The 27139-nt window shown below is 39.2% G+C and overlaps 1 protein-coding gene across 8 annotated transcripts in view; it reads right to left on the reverse strand.

The window, feature by feature from the left end:
* SRPK1 (SRSF protein kinase 1) overlaps positions 1–27139 on the reverse strand; it is a 79018-nt gene that overhangs the window by 3260 nt on the left and 48619 nt on the right. The window contains exons 9-17 of one of the 8 annotated variants that reach the window (XM_036247928.1): positions 26893–26918; positions 26256–26469; positions 25457–25876; positions 25000–25100; positions 9705–9812; positions 4935–5004; positions 1865–1957; positions 1457–1528; positions 321–358 (exon numbers count right to left, since the gene is read on the reverse strand). In XM_036247928.1, the coding sequence (XP_036103821.1) occupies positions 336–358; positions 1457–1528; positions 1865–1957; positions 4935–5004; positions 9705–9812; positions 25000–25100; positions 25457–25876; positions 26256–26469; positions 26893–26918 (1127 nt within the window). In that variant the 3' untranslated portion in view covers positions 321–335. Of the gene's footprint in view, positions 1–314; positions 359–1456; positions 1550–1864; positions 1958–4934; positions 5005–5714; positions 5785–9285; positions 9391–9704; positions 9813–24999; positions 25101–25456; positions 25877–26255; positions 26470–26892; positions 26919–27139 lie in introns of those variants that run through there. The other 7 variants (XM_036247924.1, XM_036247929.1, XM_036247925.1 and 4 more) reach the window with 7 other exon arrangements.

The raw sequence follows: 27139 nt of genomic DNA on the forward strand, positions 1-27139 counted from the left end.
CCCTGGCCCCAGTTGGGGTCGTGTGGGTGGCAACCAGTTGATGTGTCTCTCTCACATCTGTTTTTCTCTCTCTCTTCTTCTCCCTCTCCCTCCCGCTCTATCTGAAGAACCCCATATAGTTTCAGAGATGCTGCACCACACTGTACTATCCTAGAATGTCAATATAAGATATGTCAACTGTCAGTGGCTATTAAGGTAAATGTTGCTTTGACATGTTTTCTCAGACAGCACTTATCGGAAGCCTCTCGTGTGGGAAGTGACTGCCTGTTTAACTACCTGCGTGGTGCTGGCAGTGCATTGGTCTGACTGCAGAGGTCTGACACAAGGAGGAACTCTTAGGAAGCACTTCGCCATTTTCCTGCCCAAAAGAGGAACGGAATGTTTCTGAGTATGCTTGCTGTCAGTGCTGGGAAAATGATTTTTCTTAGCACTACAGTACAGGTTGCAAGGAAAAAGGGAACCATGGCAAAAAGGGGGGGGGGGGGAAGGCCAGACAGTTTTCTAGTCTTTCCTAAGTCAGGTTTTCACATTTCAGCTTTTAAACTTTATTTGAGCCCTGGCCGGTTTGGCTCAGTGGCTAGAGTGTTGGCCTGCGGACAGAAGGGTCTTGGGTTTGATTCCAGGTCAAGGGCATGTATCTTGGTTGCAGGTTTGATCCCCGGCCCTGGTCGGGGTTGTGCAGGAGGCAACCAATGTGTCTTTCTCACATGGATGTTTCTCCTTCCCTCCCTTTCTCCCTTCCACTCTATCTTAAAATCAATGGAAAAATATCCTCAGGTGAGGATTAACAAAAACAAGAAAACCACTACTACCACCAACAAAAAAACTTTATTTGGAATGCAGAAGAAATACATAGTTAAATACGATAACATATATTATCAAGTCAAAAATTTGAAGTGAGAGTTTTATCTGTTTTCTCCACTAAGAAGTGATAAACCTGAGAGACCACGAAGTATAAAGTTAATTCACATGACTGATGTATTGAAGGGACTGTGCTAGGTGTCTAAGGGCTATCAAATAAGTAAGATTGCTCTTAAGCTTAAACTAAAATGCTTGCCTGCCCTTTGACAGAGCCAGTTCTTAGGCCAAAGGCTAGCAAAAATCTGCCCATTTTCCAGAAGTGCTGTGTAGGAGTAATCAACCATGTGCCAGGTACTATACTATATACGTAGTAACCAATTTAATATGCTGTAAACACTATTATTATCCCTATTTAGAAATCAGAAAGCTGAGGTTGTGTCAATGGCCACATAACTGGAGCAGTGGGGACCTGAACCCACATGGTCTGGCTCCAGTTTCTGCTCTTGACCACACCACCTCTGCTAAGTAACAGCTTGCATTCATAGTAGGACCATACTTCCGTGGGTGCTGAAAACATGTATCCAGCTGTACTTACCTCTTAATTTTAAAATACTTTTGCCCCATGAATGTTTGGGAACAAACACATTTATTTTACCTTTTTTGGTGAAAAATTCCTTGGAATATTTTCCCGCCACAATGAGCTTGCGAGGCACCTTCCCCAGGAGTTCTATGATCAATGCAATGTGATCTGTATGTTTCAAACATTTCAAGAGGAGGAAAAAAAGACATACATAACAGGAGTAACAAATATAGTTCTGGACACTGGCAGAAAGAGTAGCATGCACACCACCTCATTGTAAAGCATTTCAGGCTTGCTTTCTGTCCTAAATGGGAAAAAAAGGACTCTATCCATCTAATGGAGAATCCAGAAAACCATAAAAAACCAGGTGCCCACTCCAGTGGGGGACTTGAATGACAAGTAAAACCAATCTTGGTGTGAATGCTCTGCTTCCTGAAGCTGTATCCCTGGGGCCTAAATGAGATCTCATGTTAACAATACTACCTCTGCGATTGAAGAAGTCCTGGGAATATTTCCCACTGAGGGCAAAGCGTCTTGGAATTCTGCCTATCAGCTCTATAATGTGCGCAATGTGGTCTAAAATAGAAGGGTAAGAAGAACAGGATAAAGGACAGGCTGTAAAAGAGGTTTTTCTATGAATAGCTTTTCAAGGACTAGCTGTTTAAAATTAACTACAAATAAAACCAAGGATACTCAAGGGGAGACTGGGAAAGTCAAGAATTATTTCAGGTGGTTGGTCACCTGATAGTAGCTGGCATGTCCCTTTTGGATTTTAGAGGCTTATCTACAACTTCATTTCTATTTTGTCTATATATATCTAAGTTCAGGTGGGATTCTAAGGAAAGGTAAAACAATGTACCAATATGCTTTTAGACATTATGGAACTGTTTACTTATAAGAATGTTCATGATAATTAAAACACTAACATATAATTATTTGAATTTTCACAATCACCCTGTACAACAGGCTAAAGATTTGCACACCATTTTAAAGACGAGAAACGGAACCTCAGAGAGAATGGTCCACTTGAAGTTGTAGGGCTAGTAAGAGCTAGAATGCAAATGAAAACCCACCTTTTAGTCCAGTACAGTGTGTGTGTGTGTTTAATACATCATACTTTTTAAGTAAAACCGAGCACAAACATTTTAAAGTATAGCTACCTGACTATTTGTAGGCCACTGAAATGTCCAAGTCATGCAGTGCTCACTAAATGTCACAGCATGAATGTGGACCCGTGCAGTCTGTCATCAGGAAGTGAGCTTAGACCAGCCTGCATCCAAACTACAGGCTGGTGACAGAAACGAGGACTGTGAAGAGGCTTTAAAGTGATGGCTCCTGGACACAAGAGCTTTATAAAATGAATTTAATCCTGTAGTTACAGAATCATCAATGTCAAAAGGAATCACTTAAAAACTTCCAATAATGTACCTAGACAGACACATAGCTGGGAATCTGTGAAGGTTTCAGGTCATATCTGTTTTTCATGTAAAGGACTCACTGGTGTCTTTTTAAAAGGGCTTTAAATTCATGAATTCACTATAACCTTTGGGCAGTTTTAATTTAATTTATGGTTTGATAACAAGTACTTGGTTGCCAAGAAATTTCTGCCAATTTTAGATGGGACCTGCAGATAGGTGTCTTTGTATAAATGAACTGCAAGACTATAGTTTGTGAGGCTTTAGTTTATTTTATTGTAAACTTCTAAATGAAATATTTGTTCTTTTATTATTTTTCCTATACCAAGGAATTATTTCTCTTGAAACTGGTATTTTACACTTAATCCCGAAAACCTATTAATCATTGGACTGATATATTTGATAGGCAAAATGATTATCAAGTATCATTCCAAGAGTCAGGCCTGTGGAATGTCAACAGTAACAGAAGACACGTTACTTAGGTCGAGTCCCACCATGACTTGTGACAAACTACATGTACTAGTCAGGGTAAGGGTTTGCTTTTTCTTGCTCTTATGGGCCAAATTGTAGTAGTCTGAGTTTCATCTAAGGACCGTTAGTATTGACTGGAAGAAAAATCAGGATCTAAATATCTAGGGTAGGCGCTTCCCCTTTATCCTTTACTTGAGACTTTTCTTATATATTTCAATTTTCAGGTCTGGTAGCCTAAGATTCTACACAACATAATTCTAGCCATTATATGTGTTCTGTACCACACACTATTTATAAGGCGTTTAGGAAAGTAAAGAGAAAAAAATTAATTTCCCTTCCAAAGAGATATAGTAGGGCATTTAAAAAACAATATAAATCTATAGTCCCAAACTTATATATAACCCAGAACAAAAGCAAGGAGAACAGGGAAAATCAAATGTATACAAAGGTCATAATTACAGTGTTTTCTTACACAGAGCTTATATACAGAAAACAACCAAACTGCACCCACTAAAATAGGCATTTGGCTATAGGAATTAGCACAGCATTTTCCAAATAGTACTTGTTAGAAATATCAGCAAGCCCTACTAACCTTGCCCCTTAATATCCCAGAGGACCACAGTATGAGAGAGAGAGAGCATCCTTGTTTCTATAGAGCACAAAACCTGACTTCCCAAAGAATCAAGGGAAGTACAGGGAGTAAAGGACTTATTTTCCACATTGGGAGGGTATATTGCTACTGCTCTCTCAAGCAATCCTGTTAATCCTGAAAACAAAAGCTGCCTACACTGTATTATAAAGAAGGTAAAATATGTAAGACTATTTTCATTCACATCATTAGCTCGTCTAGTTATTGGGATGCCACCATGATAGGAAATAAAATCATACACTCAGCTGTAAGGTTTCACAGCCTGAGACAAAGCAGCCGACAGCTTAGGCTCTTCCCAATGGCTATCACAAAATGTAAAAACAGTAATATTTTGTTTTAAAATGGAATTTTAAATATTAGTATCATCAAAATATATGGATTTAATTTTCATACGGGGGAAAATGTTAAAGGTTGCAGAATTTATACAGACAAGTAAGATAAAGTCTCTGGCCCTGGAGCATCGTACTATGCACTGGAAGGTTGCAGGGCGAAGTCCCAATAGTGGCGCGTATAGAAGGCAACTGAATGATGTTTCTCTCTCTCTCTTTCCTGTCTCTCTAAAATCAATAAATATATCCTCGAGTAAGGATAAAAAAAAAGATGTAGTCTCAGCATTCACCAGTAGTCTATGTTTATATATTAAAATTACTGACTTCCAGACAAAGTTGGAGGAATGACTGAGCAACAAGCTGATTAACAGGTAGATGCAAACTGAGTAAAGAATGAATCACCACTGGTTTCTACAGAAAGGAAGATAGCTAGATGTTTTAGAATACAAATTTTAGTTTAATCAATTGTGGCCTCCTCTAATTCTCATATAGAATTATTTAATATCTATTATAAAGTATCTAGTATATCTAATACCTAACATAAAACATCCCATATTTCTTTCTTTTCTGAAATTTATATACACTTAGCACACTAAGAAGACTAAGGCTCTTCATACTAACAAACGATGGTAGCCTCACGTGGAAAGAATAACCACCATGCACAAATATGCTCAGTTACGGGGACTTACCTTCATCTCGAGTGTACTCTTCCCCTGAATGAGGTTCAAACAAATAGTCACCTGTGGCCAGTTCAAAGGCCTAGGAAAAAGAGGACAGCACATGAAAACATTAAAAAAAAAAAAGGCCTTTGAGTTTATTTTTATTTGGCTCAATATTAAGTAACCTGCAGATAATCATTTATAAAAACACCTAAGAGTCCTGGCCAGTTTGATTCAGCAGTTAAGAGTGTTGGCCTGCAGACCAAAGTTGTGGGTTCGATTCCGGTCAAGGGCACATACCTCGGTTACAGTTTGGTCCCCAGCCCTGGTCGGGGTTGTGCAGGAGGTAGCGATCGATGTGTCTCTCACATCGATGTTTCTCCCCCTACCGCCCCACTCTATCTGAAGATAAATGGAAAAATATCCTCAGGTGAGGATTAAAAAAACAAAACAAAAATACATATACCCCAAAAGATTATACTTAAAGAGCTTTATTCCCACATCCATCTCTTAATAAAATGGAGCAGGAAAATAGCAAAAACTCAGTTAATATCAACACACAGATCATACCATGTCCTCCCTACCTCCTGCCAAACTGGCCATTAAGCTTTCACGTTTCTTTTTGCTCAGAGAAAGCACATCTGAACAGTAAGGTGATTTTAAGTTATTAAATTGTCATAAGAAAAGCAGGTCTTATTTTCTTACATTATAATTTTACATAGCTAGAAACTGAGATTCTGTATCCAAAACTGAAACCAAAAAATTCAGATATTTTTCTATCTATGATTCTTTTGTGTTTGGCAAATAGTACCTTTTAAAGTTTTGCTTTGGACACCACTCCCTAAACTGTCCCAGATAGAGGGGGTCCCAATTCCTAGTCCTAGAGAAAACCAGAGAAAGATGAAGCGTGAAGGGTGCAGGACAACGCACCATCTGCAGGGCTGACAGGTTAGCCTTCACCAACCAGGGCAAGACAACCTCTTACAAACAATGTTTAAAAGTGTCTGAAAAAGTGATTTCCTGTGGAATAAATGCCAAGCAGTATAAAAAGACAGCATCTCATGGGCCTATATTAATTTTTCATTGATTTAAATGGGTTAAAAAAACAATAGAACAGTTTTAAAAGAACCTTATTGATATAAAAGTGCAGTCAAAAGTCAAGTGCTAGTGGTGGGTCAACTTTGATCGAATCAATGGCACTAATAGTCTAGATAATCTGAGACCGTGGGGTGGCTTTAGTTGGGGCACATTCTCAATCAAGACCCATGTTTAGGTCTTGGGGGCTTGCCGGTGTCAGATTCTGCAGTTTCACGACAAGATAGTCTTTTTCAAAACAGTATTACCCAGGCTGTACTGCTGCTCAGAGCAAGGCCACAAAGCCAGAAGTTTTAGGATTACCTTGAAAATGTCAGGGATGCTATGGCCTCTTGCTAGGCACAGCGTTTTACACATTCTAGCAGTTCACTATGAAACTGAACCACACTGATAGAGCAGCCATCTGTGCTACCTCTAATTATCCTGAGGTTTACAGAAACAAATTGTGATTCTTATTCATCAAAATTGGTAAACCCTTCTGAAACCAGTACTTTAATTTTATCAAAATCTCATTAGTGGGAGTTCAGTAAAGATACTGAAACTAAAGTTCACAAAAATACAGAAAAATTTCTAAAACTTAAATTTTCTAGTTTTTTTTTAAATCTATTTACATATGGTTAAAGTTCTCTAGGAGAGTTTTATTTTTGAAACATAAGGTAGTTGCCAGTAGTTACAGTTTTACAAATAAGATAATAGCCAAAACCCTAACCAAACGATCTATCAGAACTGATAATTAGCAGAAGCTCTAGATAATACACCAGTTGAACATATTTCCTTTGCAGATGAGAAAACTGTGACCAAAAAGGCAAAGCTCACCCCACAATCCAGCTCCCAATTCTAACCCCCCATGACTGTCTCACACTGACCAAAGAGCCTGTTTAACATCACTCAGGTCCAGGGTGACAGACACAGGCAAAACAGTTATAAAAGCCAGTGTGCTAGGACATCCAGACAGCGAATTACTCAGTGCTAAAAAGATATGAGCTATCAAGTCATGAAAAGATCTTTTTTTCTTCATTGATTTTTAGAGAGAGAGGAAGGAAGAGGGAGAGACAGAAACATCGATGAGAAAGAACATCGACTGGCCACCTCCTGCATGCTCCCCACTGGGAATATGGCCCACAACCTAGGCATGTGCCCTAACCGGGAATCGAACCTGCGACCTCTTAGTGCATGGGTCGACGCTCAACCACTGAGCCACACCAGTCGGGTGACATGGAGGAATCTCAAAATATTACAAAGTGAAAGAAGCTAACCTAAAAGGCTATGTACTGTATGATTTCACGTACATGATACTCTGGAAAAGGCAAACTATAGAGACAATAAGAGTATCAGTGGCCAAGGGCTGGAGGGAGGGGGGGATGAACAGGCAGAGAGCACAGAGGATTTTTAGGGCAGTGAAAGTATTCTATATGATACTATAATGGTGGGTACATATATCATTATATATTTGTTAAGATTCTCAGACCGTTTGGACAATTTTAAAACATCTATTTTTTATTGATTCTTAATGTTCTTCACAGAACATTGCCTTTATAGAACTGCTCTTCTAAACTTTGTTGTCTCGGTCACTAATGGTGTCGGCAATCTCACAACGTGTTTCCTCCTCTCTCAGAAGGGTCCCAATCTTTCTATCAATTAATTACACTGGATGCAGAATCCATCTCTCTAGGCACTTCTCATACCCCAGAATTAATTTGTATTCTCTGAATACGGTCAAATTTAAGGCAACATTTCTGTATCTATCAGCAAAATGAGAGAAGTCTGAGGGAAACAAACGAGGCTCAAGTTTTTACGATACTGTCTCATGTCAAATACGTGCTTTCCCTCCCTGGTCAAGAAAATTCCTGCATGTGAGCTTGTCCAAATAGGGGGCAAGGTTAATTCCTCTTTTATTGTTTTTTGCCTCATTTCTTAAGCCCGACACAGTAAATACTATGTTACATAGCAAGCAGAACCCACTGCCCTCAAACAACTAACCCACTACTAAGAACCATTTATTATCATAATAAACCAGATGCCATTTATAAACTAGCTATATTTTGTAGTTTGTGATATTATTCACTTATTTTCTCTAACAAATCAAATCAGATCCCTCAAATTCAAAGCTTTAAAGTATGGCAAGAAAAAAGTCAGATGTTATGCCAATGTTCTTTTATCTTGTGTGTAAAATACCAAACTTGACTTTCTTTCAGACCAGTCCTCCACTTTAAAAGTCAATGACAGCCCTGCCTGGTTTGGCTTGGCAGTTAGAGCCTTGACCTATGGACTGAAGGGTCCTGGGTTTGATTCCCGGTCAAGGACATGTACCTGAGTTGCAGGTTCAATCCCTGGCCCTGTTCGGGATTATACGGGAAGCAGCCAATCAATGTGTCATTCTCACACTGATGTTTCTCTCTCTCTCTCCTTCTCTCCCTTCCACTCTATCTAAAAATCAATGGAAAAATATCCTCAGTGAGGATTAACAGAAAAAAAAAAAAAAGTCGTGCCATATTAACAACATGGTTTTAACTCTACGACCTTCGAAAAACAGCTTTTCAGGGATGTTGGTGTCAAGAAATCTATGACTAAAACAGGTGCATGTTTCTAGCCTGCCCTTTCTCTTTCCAGTTTTCCAGAGTTGACTGTGAATACTAAATGTTAATGAGAATGACAGTTTAATATATTTCTTGCTTAGTTCACTCATTTGATGGTCCACAAATATTTATTAAGTACTGTTGTATAACAAAGAACTTGTTTGGTCTTTATTCCTGTTTCCTAGGAGAGAGTCTCCAAACTCTTGGAATTTCCAAGTGATCAGTGTCTTTTGTTCTTCATAGTGGAACCCTAGGCCACACTTAAATTTATACTAATGAGGTGACTCATGATAAGCCTGAGTTCTCAGAGTCATTCTCGCAAATTACAGAATCTGAACTGATCATGGAATCCCCCAATGTGTGGCTAGCTAGCCAGAAGTGCAGGTGGCCTGTGGGAAACTATGTCCTTAACATGTGAAGTTTGCGACAACTCTAGGTAGTTAGCACAAGAACCGCACTGTAAACACCCACTCAAAATGTGCCAGGGCATTAACCAGACACTTGCTATATATGATCCCTGCCAGCATGGCACTTACAACCTAGTGGAAGAGAAATAAGCAAACACACACATAATTATAAGTAAAGAGTATACTCCATTTCAGGAAACAATATAACATGTTCCAACATGAGGCTATCTGTGGAAAATCATTTAGTAGCAACTGAATCTAACCACTTGAGTAGCTGCTTTCCAGGGACAAAGTAGTAACTTATGAATGATTGAGCCTCACATCTTATGAGGTGCAAAGATGTCTGCGTAACTGCTGAACTGTACAGACTGAACAGTTTCCAGGGGTAACCCAAAAACGAGATCCGAGCTGAAAGGACAAGGGTATCTGTAACCAACCCCCTAATCAAAAGTAACAGACTGTTTTCAACCCACTCCCGCCCCCAATATGTATAAAAACATTTGGTTCCTTCCCCTAATGGGAATTTGGCAGGAACCAAATGGAAAGTTAGAGGTTTACAACTAGCTTTTGAATTCAGACCTCCCCAGATTTAGAGTAACAGTGATAAGTCACACAAAAAATACCTTTTCACTTTCTTAATTTGCTCATCTATGAAATTAGCAAACAGGGCAAGGTATGTTATTACTAGATAACAAGTGAAGGTCAAGGGGAAAAAACATTACCATGCATGCTGTGCTCCAAATGTCAGCTGGGGTACTATAGCCAGATCCTATCAGAACTTCCAAGGAGCGATACTGCCTGGTTTGAATATCTTCAGTGAAATGCTTATGCTGAGTAAATGGAGAAGAAAACAGTATTGTAAAATTCATTTAATCTAAAAAGTAACAAATCATGATTGTTTAATAATGGAGATTAAATGAAATTCTCTGAAGTTTCCCCTAAACCAGTTTTTATTTTGCTATTTCCTATGTATCATTTTGATGCTATTAGTTCTAAACAATACTTTGCTTTACAGTTTACTCCAAATATTCGCAAACATATGAATCTAAACTTCATATACATAGATTAGAGAGTAAAATTTTCTTTTAAAAATATTGGTTTCAAGTTAAGAACTTTAAAACAGCTCCCATAAAAAATTAAAAAAAAAATATTTTTTCTTTATTGGTTTTAGTGAGAAGAAGGTAGAGGGAGAGAGAGATAGAAACATCAATGAGAGAGAACATCGACTGGCCACCTCCTGCATGCCCCCACTGAGGATCGGGCCCACAACCTGTACATTTGCCCTGACTGGGAATCAAACCTCTGGTGCATGGGTCGGTGCTCAACCAGTGAACCACACCGGTAGGGCATAAAGAATTCTTTTTTTTTTTTTCCCTTTAAATCCTCACCAAGGGATATTTTTCCATTGATTTTCAGATAGAGTGGGAGGGAGGGAGGGAGAGAGAAACATCATTGTGAGAGAGACATTGACTGGTTGCCTTTTGCATGGAACCAGGACCAGGGATTGAATCTCCTCTTTGGTCTGTGGGCTCACAGTGTAACAGCTGAGCCAAACCTGCTATAAAGGATTCTTGAGAGTAACATCACCATCACAGCAGAGTGAGACACACCCTTGGCCTTTCCCCTTCAATCTACAATGAGTGGAATATTTATAACTCAACAAAGATTCCTCTGATCAACACACTAGGATGCATGAGAGATCCACACATCTGTATATCGGAAGGTGGGTGGATTGGACGGCAAGGAAAGGTAGAATTGGGGGAACAGCAGGGATGATGCCTGATACCTGTCCTGCAGCAACAGCCAAGTCCACAACCCCAGAGCGAGCATGGGAGCAGCAGTGGAGAAGGGGCTCATGATTACAATCACCACCCAGCAAAGGAAAAGGGCAGCAGCAACACTGGCACCCTCCCCTGGCTGCAGGGGTGCCTGTGACCCCGGCAACCCTGGACGGCGCCAGTGACTTTGGAGGCACAAGCAGCTACAAAGAGAGCACCTGTGCCACCTCTGGCAGAAGCTGCGGAGGGTAGCATGTGCCAGCTCTCAAATACAGCCAGAGTCCAAGCAGTTATGAGAAACCAAAAACCTGCGCTATAGTGCCACCTACTGGAAAATAAAAAACAAAACAAGGCCTCTATTACCAACATGTTGAATTGTTAAAATTAAATGTGTACCCAAGCAAGAAAAGTGTTCACTACTTTCAATGTGCCAGCAGAAGAATCAAGCACCATGAATAATCATGCTAACACAGTATCACAAAAGTAAAATGACATTTTTCCACAAAACAAACTCAATGTCATGGAAGATTGTAATCTAAATGACAGATAATTCAAAACAGCTGTCATAAAGAAAATTCAATGAGATGCAAGAAAACTCAGAAAAGTAGTTCAATGAGCTCAAAAATAAAATTAATGAACAAAAGGAGTGCTTTACAAAAGATTTTGAAACTCTAAAAGAGAACCAAACAAAATTTTGGAGCTGAAAAACTCAATAAGATAAAGACTACATTAAAAGCGTTGGGAATAGAGCAGAGCAGATAGAAGAGAATTATTAGCAAGGTCAAAGATAGAAATCTAAAAATGATTCAGGGGAAGAACAGAGAGAACTAAGATTAAAAAAAAAACAAACACACGCCAACTCTGTGAGAACTATCCCACTCCATCAGAAAGGGCGATATAAGTATAATGGGTATCCCAAAAGGAGAAGAGAGGGAGAAGGGGACAAAAAGCCTACTTGAAGAAATAACAGATGAGAACTTCCTTAACCTGGACAAGTTAGACATACAAGAAAGTCATAGAGCACCTAATTATCTCAATACAAAGAGACATTTTGAAGTTTTTCTTTATTGATTTTAGAGAGAGAGGGCAAGATAGAAAAATCAATGAGAGAGAACATGGACTGGCCACCTCCTGCATGCCCCCCACTGGGGATTGGGCCCACAACCTGGGCATGTGCCCTGACTGGGAATCAAATCGGCGACCTCTTGGTGCATGGGTCGACACTCAACCACTGAGCTGCACCGGCTGGGCAAACAGACATTTTTTGGATGTGAGGGCGATCTGGCTGCAACATCTGTCACTCCATTGATCGCGGGGGTTGATTCGGCTATTTGGCTGGCTAGGAGGGTGTCCCCCTCCTCCCTCACCGATCCATGTGCGTCCCTCCCAAAAGTCTGCACTGGGTGGAAGAGGACGAACCCCCATCCCAGGAGAGGACCAGTCTTCGGTCAAGGGTATACGAGTAGCTAACCTCTCCTATTAGAACCTCCAAACAAGCTCACAGAGAGACATTTTTCTAAGACACATTATTTTAAACTGCTAAGAGTCAATGATAAGAAAGAATTCTAAGGGCAGCCAGAGAAAAAGAAGAATGTAATCTACAAAGGAACCCTTAACAACCTGTCATCAGATTGTGCAGCAGAAACTCTATAGGCTAGGAGTGAAATGACATATTGAAAGATGTAAACTGCCAGCCAAGCCCTATCTGGGTGGCTCAGCTGGTTTGGAGCATTGTCCCGTACACCAAAAATAATGCAGGTTTGATCCCTGGTTGGGCATGTATGGGAGGCAACTGATCGATGTTTCTCTCTCAAATTAATAAAATAAAAAATACATATACTCGGATGAGGATTAAACAACAGCAACAACAACCTGCCAGCCAAAAATTTACGGAGTAAAGTTGTCCTTCAGATATGAGGAAAAAAGGCTTCCCGGACAAAACAAAAGCTGAGGGAGTTCATCTCCCCAAGACTTTCCTGACAAAATGTTGAAAGGAGCTCTTCTGGAAACAAATGGCAAAAGTACACAAAACATCAAGATGATAGAATCAGAAAAACTACAACTCTATTACAGAATACAGTGTTAGGCACTTAGAGCATAAAGGTAGAAGGGGGAAAGAAAGCATTAATAAAAAAACAATAGCTACTTCAACTTCATAATGAACACACAGTATAACAAGGAATAATTTGTCAGCAAGTTCTCAAATATCAACAATCACGTTAAACGCAAATGGACTGAACTCACCAATCAAAAGGTATGCAACAACTTGATGGATTAAAAAACAAGACCCAACTATATGCTACCTTTTCAGGAGACTCATCTCAGCTCCAAAGATAAACAAAGGCTCAAAGCAAAGGGGTGAAAAATGACAATCCAAGCAAATGGTATCCAAAAGAAAGTGGGTGTTAGCCATACTTATAGCAGACAAATTAGATTTCAAGCCACAAAAAGTAATGACAGACAAAAATGGACATTATATAACAATAAAGGAGACAATCCATCAAAAAGACAACATTTAGCAGGAGTGGCTCAATGCACCAAGAGGTCACCGGTTCAATTCCTGGTCAGGGCACATGCCCAGGTTGTGGGCCAAATCCCCAGTGGGGAGCATGCAGGAGGCGGCCAACTGATGTTCTCTTTCATCGAAGCTTCTCTCTCCCTCCCTTCCTCTCTCTCTAAAATTAATAAAGAAAATAAAAAAAAGGACAACATTTATTTATATGTACCAACCTCAGGAACACTAAAATATATAATGCAATTATTAATAGACCTGAAAGGAGAAACTGACAGAAACACAATAGAGGTAGGAGACTTTAACACCCCACTTCCACTGATTGATATTGCATCCAGATAGCAAGTCAACAAGGAAACATTGGCCTTAAATTACACATCAAATCTGATGGACTTAACAGATATATATAGAACATTCCATTCAAAAGCAACAACATACACATTCTTCTCAAGTGCACATGGAACATTCCCAAGGATAGACTGTATGTTAGGACACAAAAAAAGTCTTAATAAATTTAAGACTGACATTATATCAAATATCTTCTCTGAACACAACGATACGAAAGTAGAAATCAACTATAAGAAAGCTGTAAAAATCATACATATGTGGAGATTGAACAACATGCTAGTCAACAACTGTGGGGCAACAAAAGAATCAAAGGAGAAATCACAAAAAACATGGAGACAAATAAAAACAAAAATATGACATACCAAAATTTATGGAATATGCAGCAAAAGCAGTATTAAGAGGGACGTTTATAGCAATACAGACATACCTTGAAGATACTGTGAGTTTGATTTCAGACCACAATAAAGTGAGTTGTAACATTTTTGCTTGTGGCAGGTCTGGCCTTTAATTTGTAAAAATTGCAACATTTGTGAAGCTCAACAAAATGAAGTATACCAAACATGTCTATCTCAAGTAACAAAAATCTCAAATAAACATTCTAACCTTATACCCAAAGAAACAAAGTCAGTAGAAGAAAGAAAATAATAAACATTATAGCAGAAATAAATTAAATACTGTAGACTAAAAATACAAGAAAAAAGATCAATGAAATTAAGAGCCAGTTCTCTGAAAATATAAATAAAATAAAACTTTAGCTAGACTCACTAAAAAAACAAAAAGATTCAAATAAAATAAAAAATAAAAGAGAAGTTACAATGAATACTACAGAACTATAAAGGATCATGCCCTGGCTGGTTTGGCTCAGCGATTAGAGCTTCGTCCTGCGGTCCTGAGAGACCCGGGTTCGGTTCCCCCTAAGGGCACGTACCTTGGTTGCAGTTTGTCCCCAGCCCTGGTTGGGTCGTGTGGGTGGCAACCACTCGATGTGTCGCTTTCACGTCGATGTTTCTCTCTCTCTCCCTCTCCTTCTCACTCTATCTGAACAAAATATCGAAAAATGTCCTCGGGTGAGGATAAAAAAAAAGAAAAAAGAACTATAAAGGATCATGAAAAGGCCATTAAATTCAACAACCTAGAAGGATAAATTATTCTTAGATCATACAACCTTCCTATACTGAATCATGAATAGAAAATCTGAATAGACCAATCACTAGTAAGGAAATTAAAACAGTAATAAAAAAAATCTTAAAAAAAAAAAAAAAAAAAAAGCAAAAGCAGAAGTCCAGGATGACACAGCATCACTGGTGAATTCTACCAACATTCAAAAATTTAATACCTAGCCCTCTCAAACTCTTCCACAAAACTGAAGAGGGAAAATGAGTTTCTAACTCATTTTACAAGACCAATGTTATCTGATACCAAAACCTGACAAGGACAACACAAACAAGGAAATTACAGGCCAGTATCTCTGATGAACACTGACCCTCAACAAAATACTAGCAAAATGCATACAATACATTAAAAGAATCATACACCACGTCAAGTGGTATTCATTGTAGAGATGCAAGGATGGTTCAATATCTGCAAATCAATCAATGTGCTAGAACACATCAACAAAACGAAGAATAATAATCACATGATCAGACTTCTGGTCAAGATGGCGGCGTAGATAAACATGGTCTTGCATCCTCCCACAACCACATCAAAGTTACAACTCAACTACAGAACAATCATCATTCAGAACCACCTGACATGGAGCTGAATGGCAGTCCCACAACTACGGAATTAAAGAAGCAGCCACATCGAGACTGGTAGGAGGGGTTGAGGCGGACAGGCTGGTCCCACACCCACGTGTGGTGGACAAAAATCAGGAGGATACCTCAGCTGGGAAGGTCCTCCCTGAGGAGTAAGGGGTCCCTGTCCCACACCAGGCTCCCAGCCCAGGGTTCCAGTGACAGGAAGAGAAGTCCCCATAACTTCTGGCTGGAAAAACCAGCAGGAACTGAGGCTGAGGGAGGCTGAGGCTTCTGGAGCCCCAGGCAGTTGTCTTAAAGGGTCTGCGCACGGAATTACTCTGACTTACTCCCTCTGAGCTTGGAGGGGAGATAGCTTGAAAGGCACCAAAGACATACGGGAAAGAACCGAGCTGTTTGGCCTTGGGAGGAAGGCTGGAGAGGCAGCTTTCTCTCAGATAGACATGTTGGCGGAGGCCACTGTTCCTTTGGTGAACCCTTCCCTGGGGCGGCAGACAGCAGCCAAATTTGGGACTCCAGCAACCTGGCTCACACTGTTTGCCCTGTCCTGGTGATTCTCTGAGGCCCCCGCCCCACCCAACTTTCAGGCCCATCTAAGTTGTTTCCAATGGCTTTACCATGGGATTGGCCTGTTTTGGATCCTCCTTCAGATTTTCCTAAAAACTCTCAAACAAGCAGTATCTGGTCTCAGCGAGCCCCATACCTCTGGTTAAGTGGCCCTAGGCCTGGCCCTAGAAGCAGTCAGCCTTGGTTCACAACTTGGCTTTTCCTGGGCACCTCCAAGCCCAGCACAAGAAGCAGCCATCGGCAGATCACTCTGTAGCTTATGCCAGGTGGCCCCAAATAGAACACAGGCAGTGGTTGACCTTGCCCCAGAGCCAGCACAGACCACAGCTTCAGACCACATCAAAATACCACCACCCAACCACCTCCACAAGTGACACATTCCAGGAGCGGATTCAGTGTCTACCAGAGCCCTGCTGAAGTAAGTCTTGCTCTGTGTGGTGGGCTCCTACACAGCTGATCCTCCAAAGTAGTCAGAGACCAGTGGCTGGTGGGCACAGCCAGTTCTTACAGTTGATCAGCCTGAGTGAATCCTTCCCACTGACATGCCAACAGCAATCAAGACTCAATTACAACAGACTCAATTACAACAGAAGGGTATAGAGTCCACATTAGGGGTGTACCTCAAAGGCTCAGCTGGGATGACCAGGGAGGCTGTGCCACTGGAGCCTACAGGGCACCTACAACAATAGGCCACCCTAAGAAGCCTAGGAGACACAGCAATTCTACCTAATACATAGAAACAAACACAGGGAAGCAGCCAAAATGAGGAGACAAAGAAACATGTCCCAAATGGAAGAAAAGAACTAAACAAAATGGAGATAAGCAATCAATCAGATGCAGAGTTCAAAACACTGGTTATTAAGGATGTTCAGGGAACTTAGTGAGAACTCCAAGGAACTTAGTAAGAACATCAACAACATAAAAAAGGACCAGTCAGAAATGAAGGATGCACTAAATGAAATAAAGAATGCTTTACAGAGAATCAATAGTAGAGGAGGTAAAGCCAAGAAGCAAACCGTCTATTTGGAATATAATAAAGCAAAAAACACCCAATCAGAACAGCCAAAAAAAAAAAAAAATCCAAAAAAGGGAGGACAGTGTAAGGAACCTCTGGGATAACTTCAAGTGTACCAACATTCACATCATGGGGTGCCAGGAGGAGAAGAGAGAAAGCAAGAAATTGAAAACCTATTTGAAACAATAATGACAGAAAACTTCACTAACTAGGTGAAGGAAACAGACATACAAGTCCAGGAAGCAGAGTCCCAAACAAAATGAACCCCAAGAGGTCCACACCAAGACTCATCATCATCAAAATGTCAAAGGTTAAGTACAAAAAGAGAAATCTTAAAAGCAGCAAGAGAAAAGCAGTTAGTTACCTACAAGGGAGTTCCCATATGACTTCAACTGATTTTTCAAAAGAAACTTTGCAGGCCAGAAAGGAGTGGCAAGAGATATTCAAAGTGATAAAAAGCAACGACCTACAACCAAGATTACTTTATCCTGCAAAGCTATCATTTAGAATTGATGGACATATGAAGAGTTTTCCAAACAAGAAAAAAACTAAAGGAGTTCATCACCACCAAATCAGTATTATATGAAATGTTGAAGGGTCTTCTTGAAGGAGAAGAACAAAAATAGGAACAATAAAATGGTTATTAATACATATCAATCAACAATTGAATCTACAAACAAAATGAGCAAGCAGAACAGAAATAGACTCATAGGTACACAGAACTTTTTGTTGCTTGCCAGATGAGGGGGCTGGGGGATTGGTGAAAAAGATGAAGGGATTAAGAAGTACAAATAGGTTGTTATACTGATGAACCTCAAAGGGAAGGGGGAGGGAGGGCAATGAGATAAACCAAAGAACTTCTATGCATATATGCATAACTAATGAACACAAACAATAGTGTGGGGAAGGCAGGAGGGGGGCAGAATTGGGGAGGGGGTCAATGGGGATAAAAGGGGGGACACATCTGTAATACATTCAACAATAAAGGTAAGTTACAAAACAAAACATACGATCATGTCCATAGATACAGAAAAGGCATTTAACAAGATTCAATATCCATTTATAATAAAAACTCTCATTAAAATAGGTATAGAAAGTACGTACTTCAACATATTAAAGACCATATATGACAAACCCACAACCAACATCATACCAACAGTGAAAACCTCTATAAGCTTTTCCTGTAAGATAAAATCAGAAGCCCTAGCCAGAGCAATTAGGCAAGAACATAAATAAAAGGCCTCCAAATTGGAAAGGAAAAAGTAAAACTCACTATGTGTGTATGACATCATTTTATATACAGAAAACCCTGAAGATTCCACCAAAACTCTATTAGAAATAATAAACAAATACAGTCAAATTTCAGGGTACAAAAATTTGTTGCATTTTTGTATACTAACAATGAACTAAAGGAACGAGAAATGAAGAAAATAATCTCATTTATAATCACAATAAAGAAATGAATTTACCCAAGAAGGCAAAACACCTGTACACTGAAAACTTAAGACAGCGGTGAAAGAAACTGAAGACACAAAGAAATGGAAAGATATTCTGTGCTCATGGATTGGAAGAATTAACATTGTTAAAATGTCCATATTACTTAAAGAAATCAGATTCAGTGCTCTCCTTATTATAATCCCAATGGCATTTTCCCACAGAAATAGAGCAAAAAACCCTCAAATTTGTATGGAACCACAAAAGACCCCCCAAATAGCCAAAGCAACTCAGAGCAAAAAAAATAAAGCTGGAGGTATCATTACTTCCTGGCTTCAAACTATACCACAAAGCTATAGCAATCAAAAAGTATGATATTGGCAGAGAATTAGACATACAGAATAATGGAACAGAATTGAGAGCCCAGAAATAAACCCACCCATACATGAACATCTAATTTAGGAGAGAATTGCCAAGAACATACAATAGAATTAGAAAGTATCTTTAATAAATGGTGTTGGGAAAGCCACATGCAAAAGAATGAAACTATACCACTCTCTCACACAAAAATGAATTGAAAATGGATTAAAGACCAAATTTAAGATCTGAAACCATAAAGTACTTAGAAGAAAACAGAGGCACAAAATTACCGGACATCAGTCTTAGGGATGCTTTTGTGGATTTCACTCCAATGGCAAGAGAAACAAAAACAAAAATAAACAAATGGAACTACATCATAAAGCTTCTGTGCAGCAAAGGAAATCACCAACAAATTAAAATGGCAACCAACAAAACAGAAGAAGAGATTTGCAAATGATACTTCTGATAAAGGGTTAATATCTAAAATATATTAAGAACTCAGCCCTGGCCGGTTTGGCTCAGCGGTTAGAGTGTCGGCCTGCGGTCCCGAGAGACCCGGGTTCGGTTCCTGCTAAGGGCACGTACCTCGGTTGCAGTTTGTCCCCGGCCCTGGTTGGTCGTGTGGGTGGCAGCCACTCGAGGTGTCCCTTCACATCGATGTTTCTCTCTCTCTCTGTTCCTCTCTCTCCCTCCCGCTCCATCTGAACAAAAAATGGAAAAATGTCCTCGGGTGAGGAAAAAAAATAAAATAAATAAAATAAAATATATTAAGAACTCATATAATTCAACAATACAAATAACCTGATGAAAAAATGGGCAGAGGACCTGAATAGACACTTTCCCAAGGAAAATGTACATGTGGTCAACAGATACATGGAAAGATGTTCAACATCATTATTAAGGAAATGCAAATTAAAACAACAGTGAAAGATTACCACACACCTGTTAGAATGGTTATTATAAAAAAGACAAGAAATAACCAGTGTTGGACAGGATGGAGAAAAGGGAATCCTTGTACAGTGTTGATGGATTGTAAATTGGTGCAGCCACTATGGAAAGCAGTATGGAGGTTTCTCAAAAAATTAAGAAAAGAACTACCATATGATTCACCTATTCCATTTCTGGGTATTTATCTGAAGAATATAAAAATACTAACTCTAAATAATTAATGTTCATTGCAGTATTATTTTCAATAGCTAAGATATGGAAACTACATTAAGTGTCTACCACCTGATAAATGGATAAAGATGTGATATATGTACACACACACGTACACACACGGAATACTACTTGGACACATAAATAGAAGAAATATAGCCCAGCTGGTGTGGCTCAGTGCCTGAGCATTGACCCATGCACCAAGAGGTTGCCGGTTCGATTCCTGGTTGGGGCACATGTCCAGGTTGTGGGCCAAATCCCCAGTGGGGGCATGCAGGAGGCGGCTGATCAATGTTCTCTCTCATCGATGCTTCTATCTCCCTCTTTCCTCTCTCTCTCTAAAATCAATAAAGAAAAAAAATTAAAAACAAACAACACAACAAAAGATGAAATATTGCCATTTATGACAAGATAGATAGACTTTGAGGGTATTATGCTAAGTAAAATAAATCAGACCAAAAAAACACAAATCATGACTTCATTCATATGTGAAATATAAAACAAACAAACAAAAAAACCCCCAATCAAACAAACAAAACTCATAGATACAAACAGACAGGTGGCAGGTACCAGAGAAGGGGGTGATGGGAGGAGGTAATGGCTAAAGGGGGTCAAATGTATGGCAACAGATGGAAACTAGACCTTTGGTGGTGAGCATGTTATAAGTGTATATAGGCATTGAATTATAATGCTGTACACCTGAAATTTATATAATGTTAAAAACCAATGTTACCTCAATAACAGAAAAAAAAAATTCTCACCTTCGTTCTACTGTCCCTCTCACCCCTCCAAAAAATAAAACACGAAGCTTGGGGAAACAGAAACCATGTTAAGTACCACGAGGATGCAATCAGCAAAACAAGTGGAGTTTTGTCTTGGCTGGTTTTGCTCAATGGTTAGAGTGTCAGCCCAAGGATCAAAAGGTCAAGGGCTACTTGGGTTGCAGGTTCTATCCCTGGCCCCAGCTGGGGTCATGCAGGAGGCAACCAATCGATGTGTCTGTCTCTGTCACATCGATGTTTCTCTCTCCTCCCTCCCTCCCTCCCTTCCTCCCTCCCTCCCTCCCTCCCTCCCTCCCTCCCTCCCTCCCTCCTTCCTTCCTTCCTTCCTTCCTTCCTTCCTTCCTTCCTTCCATCCATCTAAAAATCAATGAAAAAATATCCTCAGGTGAGAATTAAAAACAAAATAAAAAGTAGAGTTTCTTTAATACATAAAATGTATGGGGAAAAAGAGGGAAACACCTCTATAGTAAAGGCAATTTAAGATACTTAGTACCCAATTTTGCATTCATGGATTTTATTTGGATCCTATTTTAAACAAACAAAATTAAAAGGATGTTTATGATATAACTGGCAAAACTGACTGAATATTTGGTATTAGTGAATTATCAATTTTAGGTGGAACAGTGGTATCATAGTTACTTAAAAGAATCATCTTGTAGAAAGTCATATTTACAAATGAAAATAAAATGCCTGGGATATATTTCAAAATAATCTGGAGCGGGTGGCAGGGTAGGGCTGTAGGTGAAAGTGGACTGGGTCACTCTAGTATAAGGCACAGGAGCATGTTATTCCATTGTCTCTACTTCTGTATAGGTTTGAAATTTTCCATAAAAAATAATAATAAAGAAAAAAGACGCTTAGAATGAGTCATACACACAAAAAATATTCAGATAATATCAAAACATGTACAAGAAAGCATTGAAGACAATTTTCTAATCCTACTGAAGTTCAAAAACAAACAATGGCATTTGTGGAGAGAGAAAATTAGGCAGAAAAAGCTTCAGGTAGAACACCAGTATTGACCAGAGCTCCATAGGGTCCAAACTGGACTGTTTGATCCAAAGAATAAAACAACGAACTTTAGCAAATTTCTGGGCCTTTATATGTTCATCACAAATCAAGGCACAGAAGTTTGCTAAAGCCAATTAGAGTGAATTGCTAGGTTAGAGTCCGATTTCACCTGCACACAGGAGAGCACCGCTGTGTGTTAGTGATAAGAGGGCGTGCTGTAAGAAGACTGACAGGATGCCTGAGAACATCATTCCAGTGATCTTCTCGTTGGTGGCTAGATTTAGGCTTAGTAATGAAAATCTGAACAAGGTTGTAGAAATAAGAGTGGGAAGAATTAAACCCAGGGACTTAGTTACATGAGGGAAACAGCAGAAAGAACCAAAAGCAAATCTTTGGCAGAGGCCTATAGGGTTGGCTGTCTGGTGACAAGAACGGAGATGAAGAGACTTAGAGAGGAAAATGGCTTTATAGGAAAACAAGAGGTTCCAATACTAAGTTTGAAGTGAAAATGAACTGCAGGTGACACATTTAAAAAAACACACATGTTGTTCAAAGCAGGTGTCTTTCTTCATGTGCTTCACTAATGCCTTACAAAGACACCGTAAATGATAAATGAGGTCAAGTACTACCAAAAATAAAGAAGGTGGATTGGATACATACACACACTTCTACTCACTCCTGAAACTCCACTTTAAGAGAAAATCCAGTGTTAATTTTTAGAGCATAAACTGACAAAGACAGAAAATGACAAAGAAGTCAGAGCAATAAAATCACAAAGTTGGAAAGCAGATCTTTGGTGAATGTCTTAATGGATCCAAGAAAGCTGAATAGTAAGCCACTGGTGAAAGTGGAGAAGCAATGTGATGTACATGGCAGTACACCTCCCCCAAGCTCAGGATTTGGTGGTATCAAGTATCTTTGGAAGTAGGGATGGAGGTGGGACTCTACACAGGCATACTGCTTTAAAACATCTTTCAGAACAGAGCTCCAGAGCTCAGGGCTTGATGTAGTCCAACTGCCCCTACCCTAGCCCACAGACCATCTGGAGGTTTTCTCTGGAGTGAGTACAAGGTCTCCAGAGGACACTGCACAGTTGAGGAGAGAGTACCATTCTGAAAACATAGAAATTAAGTGACTATGTAATTGTACGCTGAACCTCAGTTTTCTTGCTTAACTCAGCTGCCAGAATGCATTTACTCTGGGTAAGAGATTTGAGAAAGACTGTAAGTTTCTGCAGGAAATACAAACAATTCAAGAGGAAAGATCCAGGAATCCTGACATCTGGAGTTGAAATGAAATGGCCTGACAGATGTACAAACTGCCAGTTATTAAAAAACAGTCATAGGATGCAAAGTTCAGCATAGGGAATACAGTCAATAATAGTGTAACAACTGTATGGTGCCAGGTGGGTACTAGACTTATTGGGGTGATCTTTTTATAAATTATATAAATGTCCAATCACTATGTTGCACACCTGAAACGAATATAATCTTGTATGTCAACTAGAATTGAAAACTTAAAAAAAAAAAGTCCAGACAGATCATTCTATAGTGAGGAACAGTCAACAAACCCACCCAGGCAGAGCTTCCAAATGGCTTTCAAGTATCTCCATTCACATAGTCACACAGTCCTTACGGGAAGAAGAAAATGTCAAAAATGGAAAAATAATCAATACCTTCTGAAAGATAATGTGGACCAGAAAACTCTTCAAGAGTAAAAATAAGGCTTTAGAACAAGTTGAGAAATTTCCCAGAAAAATATAACAAAAAGAAAATGATAGGAAATAGGAGAGAGAGGCAAGAAATGAGAGCACCTGCATAGGAGGTCTAACATTTGAATAACGGGATTTCAGAGCTAGAGAACAGAGACCAAGGAAAGAAAGAGAATTTAAAAAAAAAAAAAAATCAAGAGAGTAAAACCAAGGAATCAGATTTTCAATACTGAGTTCTTAGAATAGTGGATGAAACAGAGCTGGTGGAGCACACTGCTGTGAAACGATGATTTTACAGACTTCCAGGGGGAAAAGGCTTCATACAAAGGGTCAGGAATCATGACAGTGATCTGGAGCAGCAACAAGATCACTAAACTAAAAGACAATGCATGGAGCAATGACAACCATTCTGAGGGATAATGATTTTCAAGCTAGAACTTGACATCCAGAGAAATGACTGTAAAAGCAGAATAAAAATGTTATCAGACATGTGATGCAAAGCTCCCCCTCTCCCCGCACCCAATCTCACACACCCTCTCTTAGGAAGCTACTAAAGTTGTATGTACTCCAAAAATAAAAATAAAACTAAGAAAGATTAGAGAGACAGAAAACAGGATATAAAGAGAGAGTAAACAATAATCCTCAAGATGATAGACAGTAAAGGAAATCCCAAATGGAAGAAATGCAACAGGCCTGCAGGGCAGGCAACCCAGACTAGAAGACTCCAGGTTCCAGGATAGAGCTCTTTAGGGAAAAAGAAGTTGAAAGAATACAAAGGTATCTGAAGGTGTTAAAGTGTAAGTATTCACATCACTGGGTGAAAATATAGGGCTGAATTAAGTGACAAGTGTATGAAGACAACTAAGCATGGAACAGTGTTAGGCAGAAAGGGAAAAGGAATTATAACACAATACATGCTCAGTTCAGTGAAGGACAGCATTAGAGTCAAACTAATGTAAACACGAAATGATTACCTAGCCAAAAATCATATTAAATTGGGAAGATTGGGGATGCATCCAGTGATGGTAGATTAGTCCTACTTTTCAGGAGGAAGAAATAATACCTAAAATTGAAAAAAAGAATTGGGAACAATATAGCCAAGTTATTTACTAGTGACATGAAGATAAGTACTGATATATGAAAAGTGAGTGTTGGCAAAGGGAGGAAAGATACTTTTGAATCAAAACCTATATAACTGTCTCTAAACTATACACTGATAAGCATACATAACTAATAAGCAAAGTATACTTTTTAAAAAATCAAGCTATTTGAAAATCACATTAAGTGGATAAAAAAGGGACTCTACAATAAACCTGACAAGTCCAGTGACCGAAAATAACCTCAACAGGGTGATCTGTTCATAAACGCCTAGCCGGGTAGGATTGCTTCATTATACCACTCCCTCTACATTAGCAAACTTTCCCATAATAAAAGGTTAAAAGAAGAAGTGAAAAAATATTCACTAAAATGTTAACTGGCAATCTGGGTATAGAACTGAAGATGTTTTCTTCTGTTAGCATAACTACACCCAAATCTCATTCATTACTAGCCACTTCAAAACAAAGCACTGAGACAAGTTTAACTTACCACCCAACAGGCATTTCCAAGATCAGCAATCTTCACTTGGAGCTTCTCTGCATTTTTTGGCTCAAGGGGATTAACAAGAAAATTTCCAGCAGTGGATTTTCCTATAGACAACAGCATCATCTATAAGACTGTTAAATGAACACAGAACTACCCAAAGGTTAATAAAACTCTGAGGTAACACACCCAGGCCCCCAATTGGCAACTTTCTAAGGTAAAGGAGTAATGCAACATCTTGAGTTTCCAGAATTAAAACCTTTGCCTTCATAGCAACAAGTGAAATGCTGTGCACTCATTCCATGATCAATGCAATTCAGTTACCTACAGACTTACGCACTGAAGGTAACCTGGACATCTGCTGTAAAGCCTTGTTTACAAAAACTATAGTACTTTTAGTCTAGAAATTCATGAATATGTTATGCAGGGAAGGAGTATTAGGGAAGTATATTTGTACAGGTACCTTTGTTGTCCAGTGGTCCATTATGTTCTTGGTCTTGTTCATCTTCACAGGGTATTTCTGCCCGAATGCTTTCTTGAAGTTGAGTGATGTCCTGTTCACTTAGTGACTGGTCTACGTTTGATGAAGACGGGCACACCATGGTATCTGACACCTCAGAGGTTACAGGTGTACAAGAGTCTGTTTCTTGAGATGTGCTGCTGTCTCCATTTTGGGAGCTTAGGAAACTAGTTTCCTGCTTCAAATTTTGGACATCATAGTCATTAGCATTATGTAGATCGTCTTTAAGCCTCAATGTTTCTTTATTACTGTTCTCAGTATAATTAGTGATTTCAATTACTCCATTGCAATTAATTTCTGCTGCACCACCCTCTACACCACGTTCCATAAGTGTTTGATCCTGGTCAACGGTACTTGACTCTTCTAAGGAACAAACAGACAAAAAGGATGTATGTGTATGCATAGGAGTGAAAGAACAGAAAAATTTCTCCATGAGATCAAAACATTTTCTAGAATTTACACAAAGTTACATTAAAACAGGACTGAACATCTAAAGCCTACTTATGGATGGACAAAGATCCTCTTTATCCTTACCCATTGGTAAATGAAGTCTATGTTGAATTTCCTGAGAAAAGTTAGAAATTACATTTGAATATCACCTGCCTAATATTTACGACACATTCTGTATTCTTACTGTATAAGGACACCCCCAGAGATATGTTGTATGCATGAAACCACTATATATAACAATGATAAAGTTAAACTTTGCTATAAAGTAATTTTTGTGATGCTCTATTTATACCAAGTTTTTCTTGGGTCATTTTATTAGGTGGGTTCTCTTTCAAGGGTCTTTCAACAGGACTCTCTGATTCTTCTTGCTTGTTTGGTCTTTTTTGCCCAGGGCCCGACTCTTTCTCCATTTCCTCAATTTCCTGCATTCGCTTCTCTAGTAATTCTGCCTGGCGCTTCTGCTTCTTCTTCAATTTCTTCTTCTTATTCTTTGACATTTTGTCAGCCTGGGCGGAGATTACAAACAGATAAAGCCTTCAGGTGGCTAATCCATTACTCCTAGTTGGAGATAACTGTTAACTTTAATTACTTCCTAATCAAATGTCACTCTTTCCCTAACACAGCACTTACGTTTTTCATGAACTTAAAAAATGTGCATACTCTTATCAAACCAAATAAAAAAGAAATTAACAACAAATCTTGGTCCTCTGAGCAGTCCGTGGGGCTGGTGTACTCTCAGACACACTCAAATTTATAGATGCCTCACCAGTATAACTTGCCGAAGATGCATGGAATTTATTGGAGAAAATTATAGAAGCGCAGGAATATTTTTCCTTTGGTTTTCAAATTCTAAACAAACTGTAATTATCCATTACAGAGAACCCCTGTCCCACAGGTCAGAATTAAATATAAAAACACCTTATACTTACTGGTTTAGGCTGGGGCGCTGTACTGACTGAAAAGAAAAGAAAACCAAGTAAGAATCCCGACATTCAGTAGGTAATATGAACTAATGCTCATATACAACACCATACCAGAATGAAAAATTTTCCATGTACAATTTACATTGTAGAGACAACTACTGAAGCAACTTTGGTAGTTGCTTTAAAAAAAATAATGCATATAAAAGATGACAAACTTAAATTCTCCAGGTAGCATAATATATGCAGAGCCAAG

The sequence above is a fragment of the Molossus molossus genome, unplaced genomic scaffold (genome assembly GCF_014108415.1).
Source record: "Molossus molossus isolate mMolMol1 unplaced genomic scaffold, mMolMol1.p scaffold_m16_p_8, whole genome shotgun sequence".
NCBI lineage: Eukaryota > Metazoa > Chordata > Mammalia > Chiroptera > Molossidae > Molossus > Molossus molossus.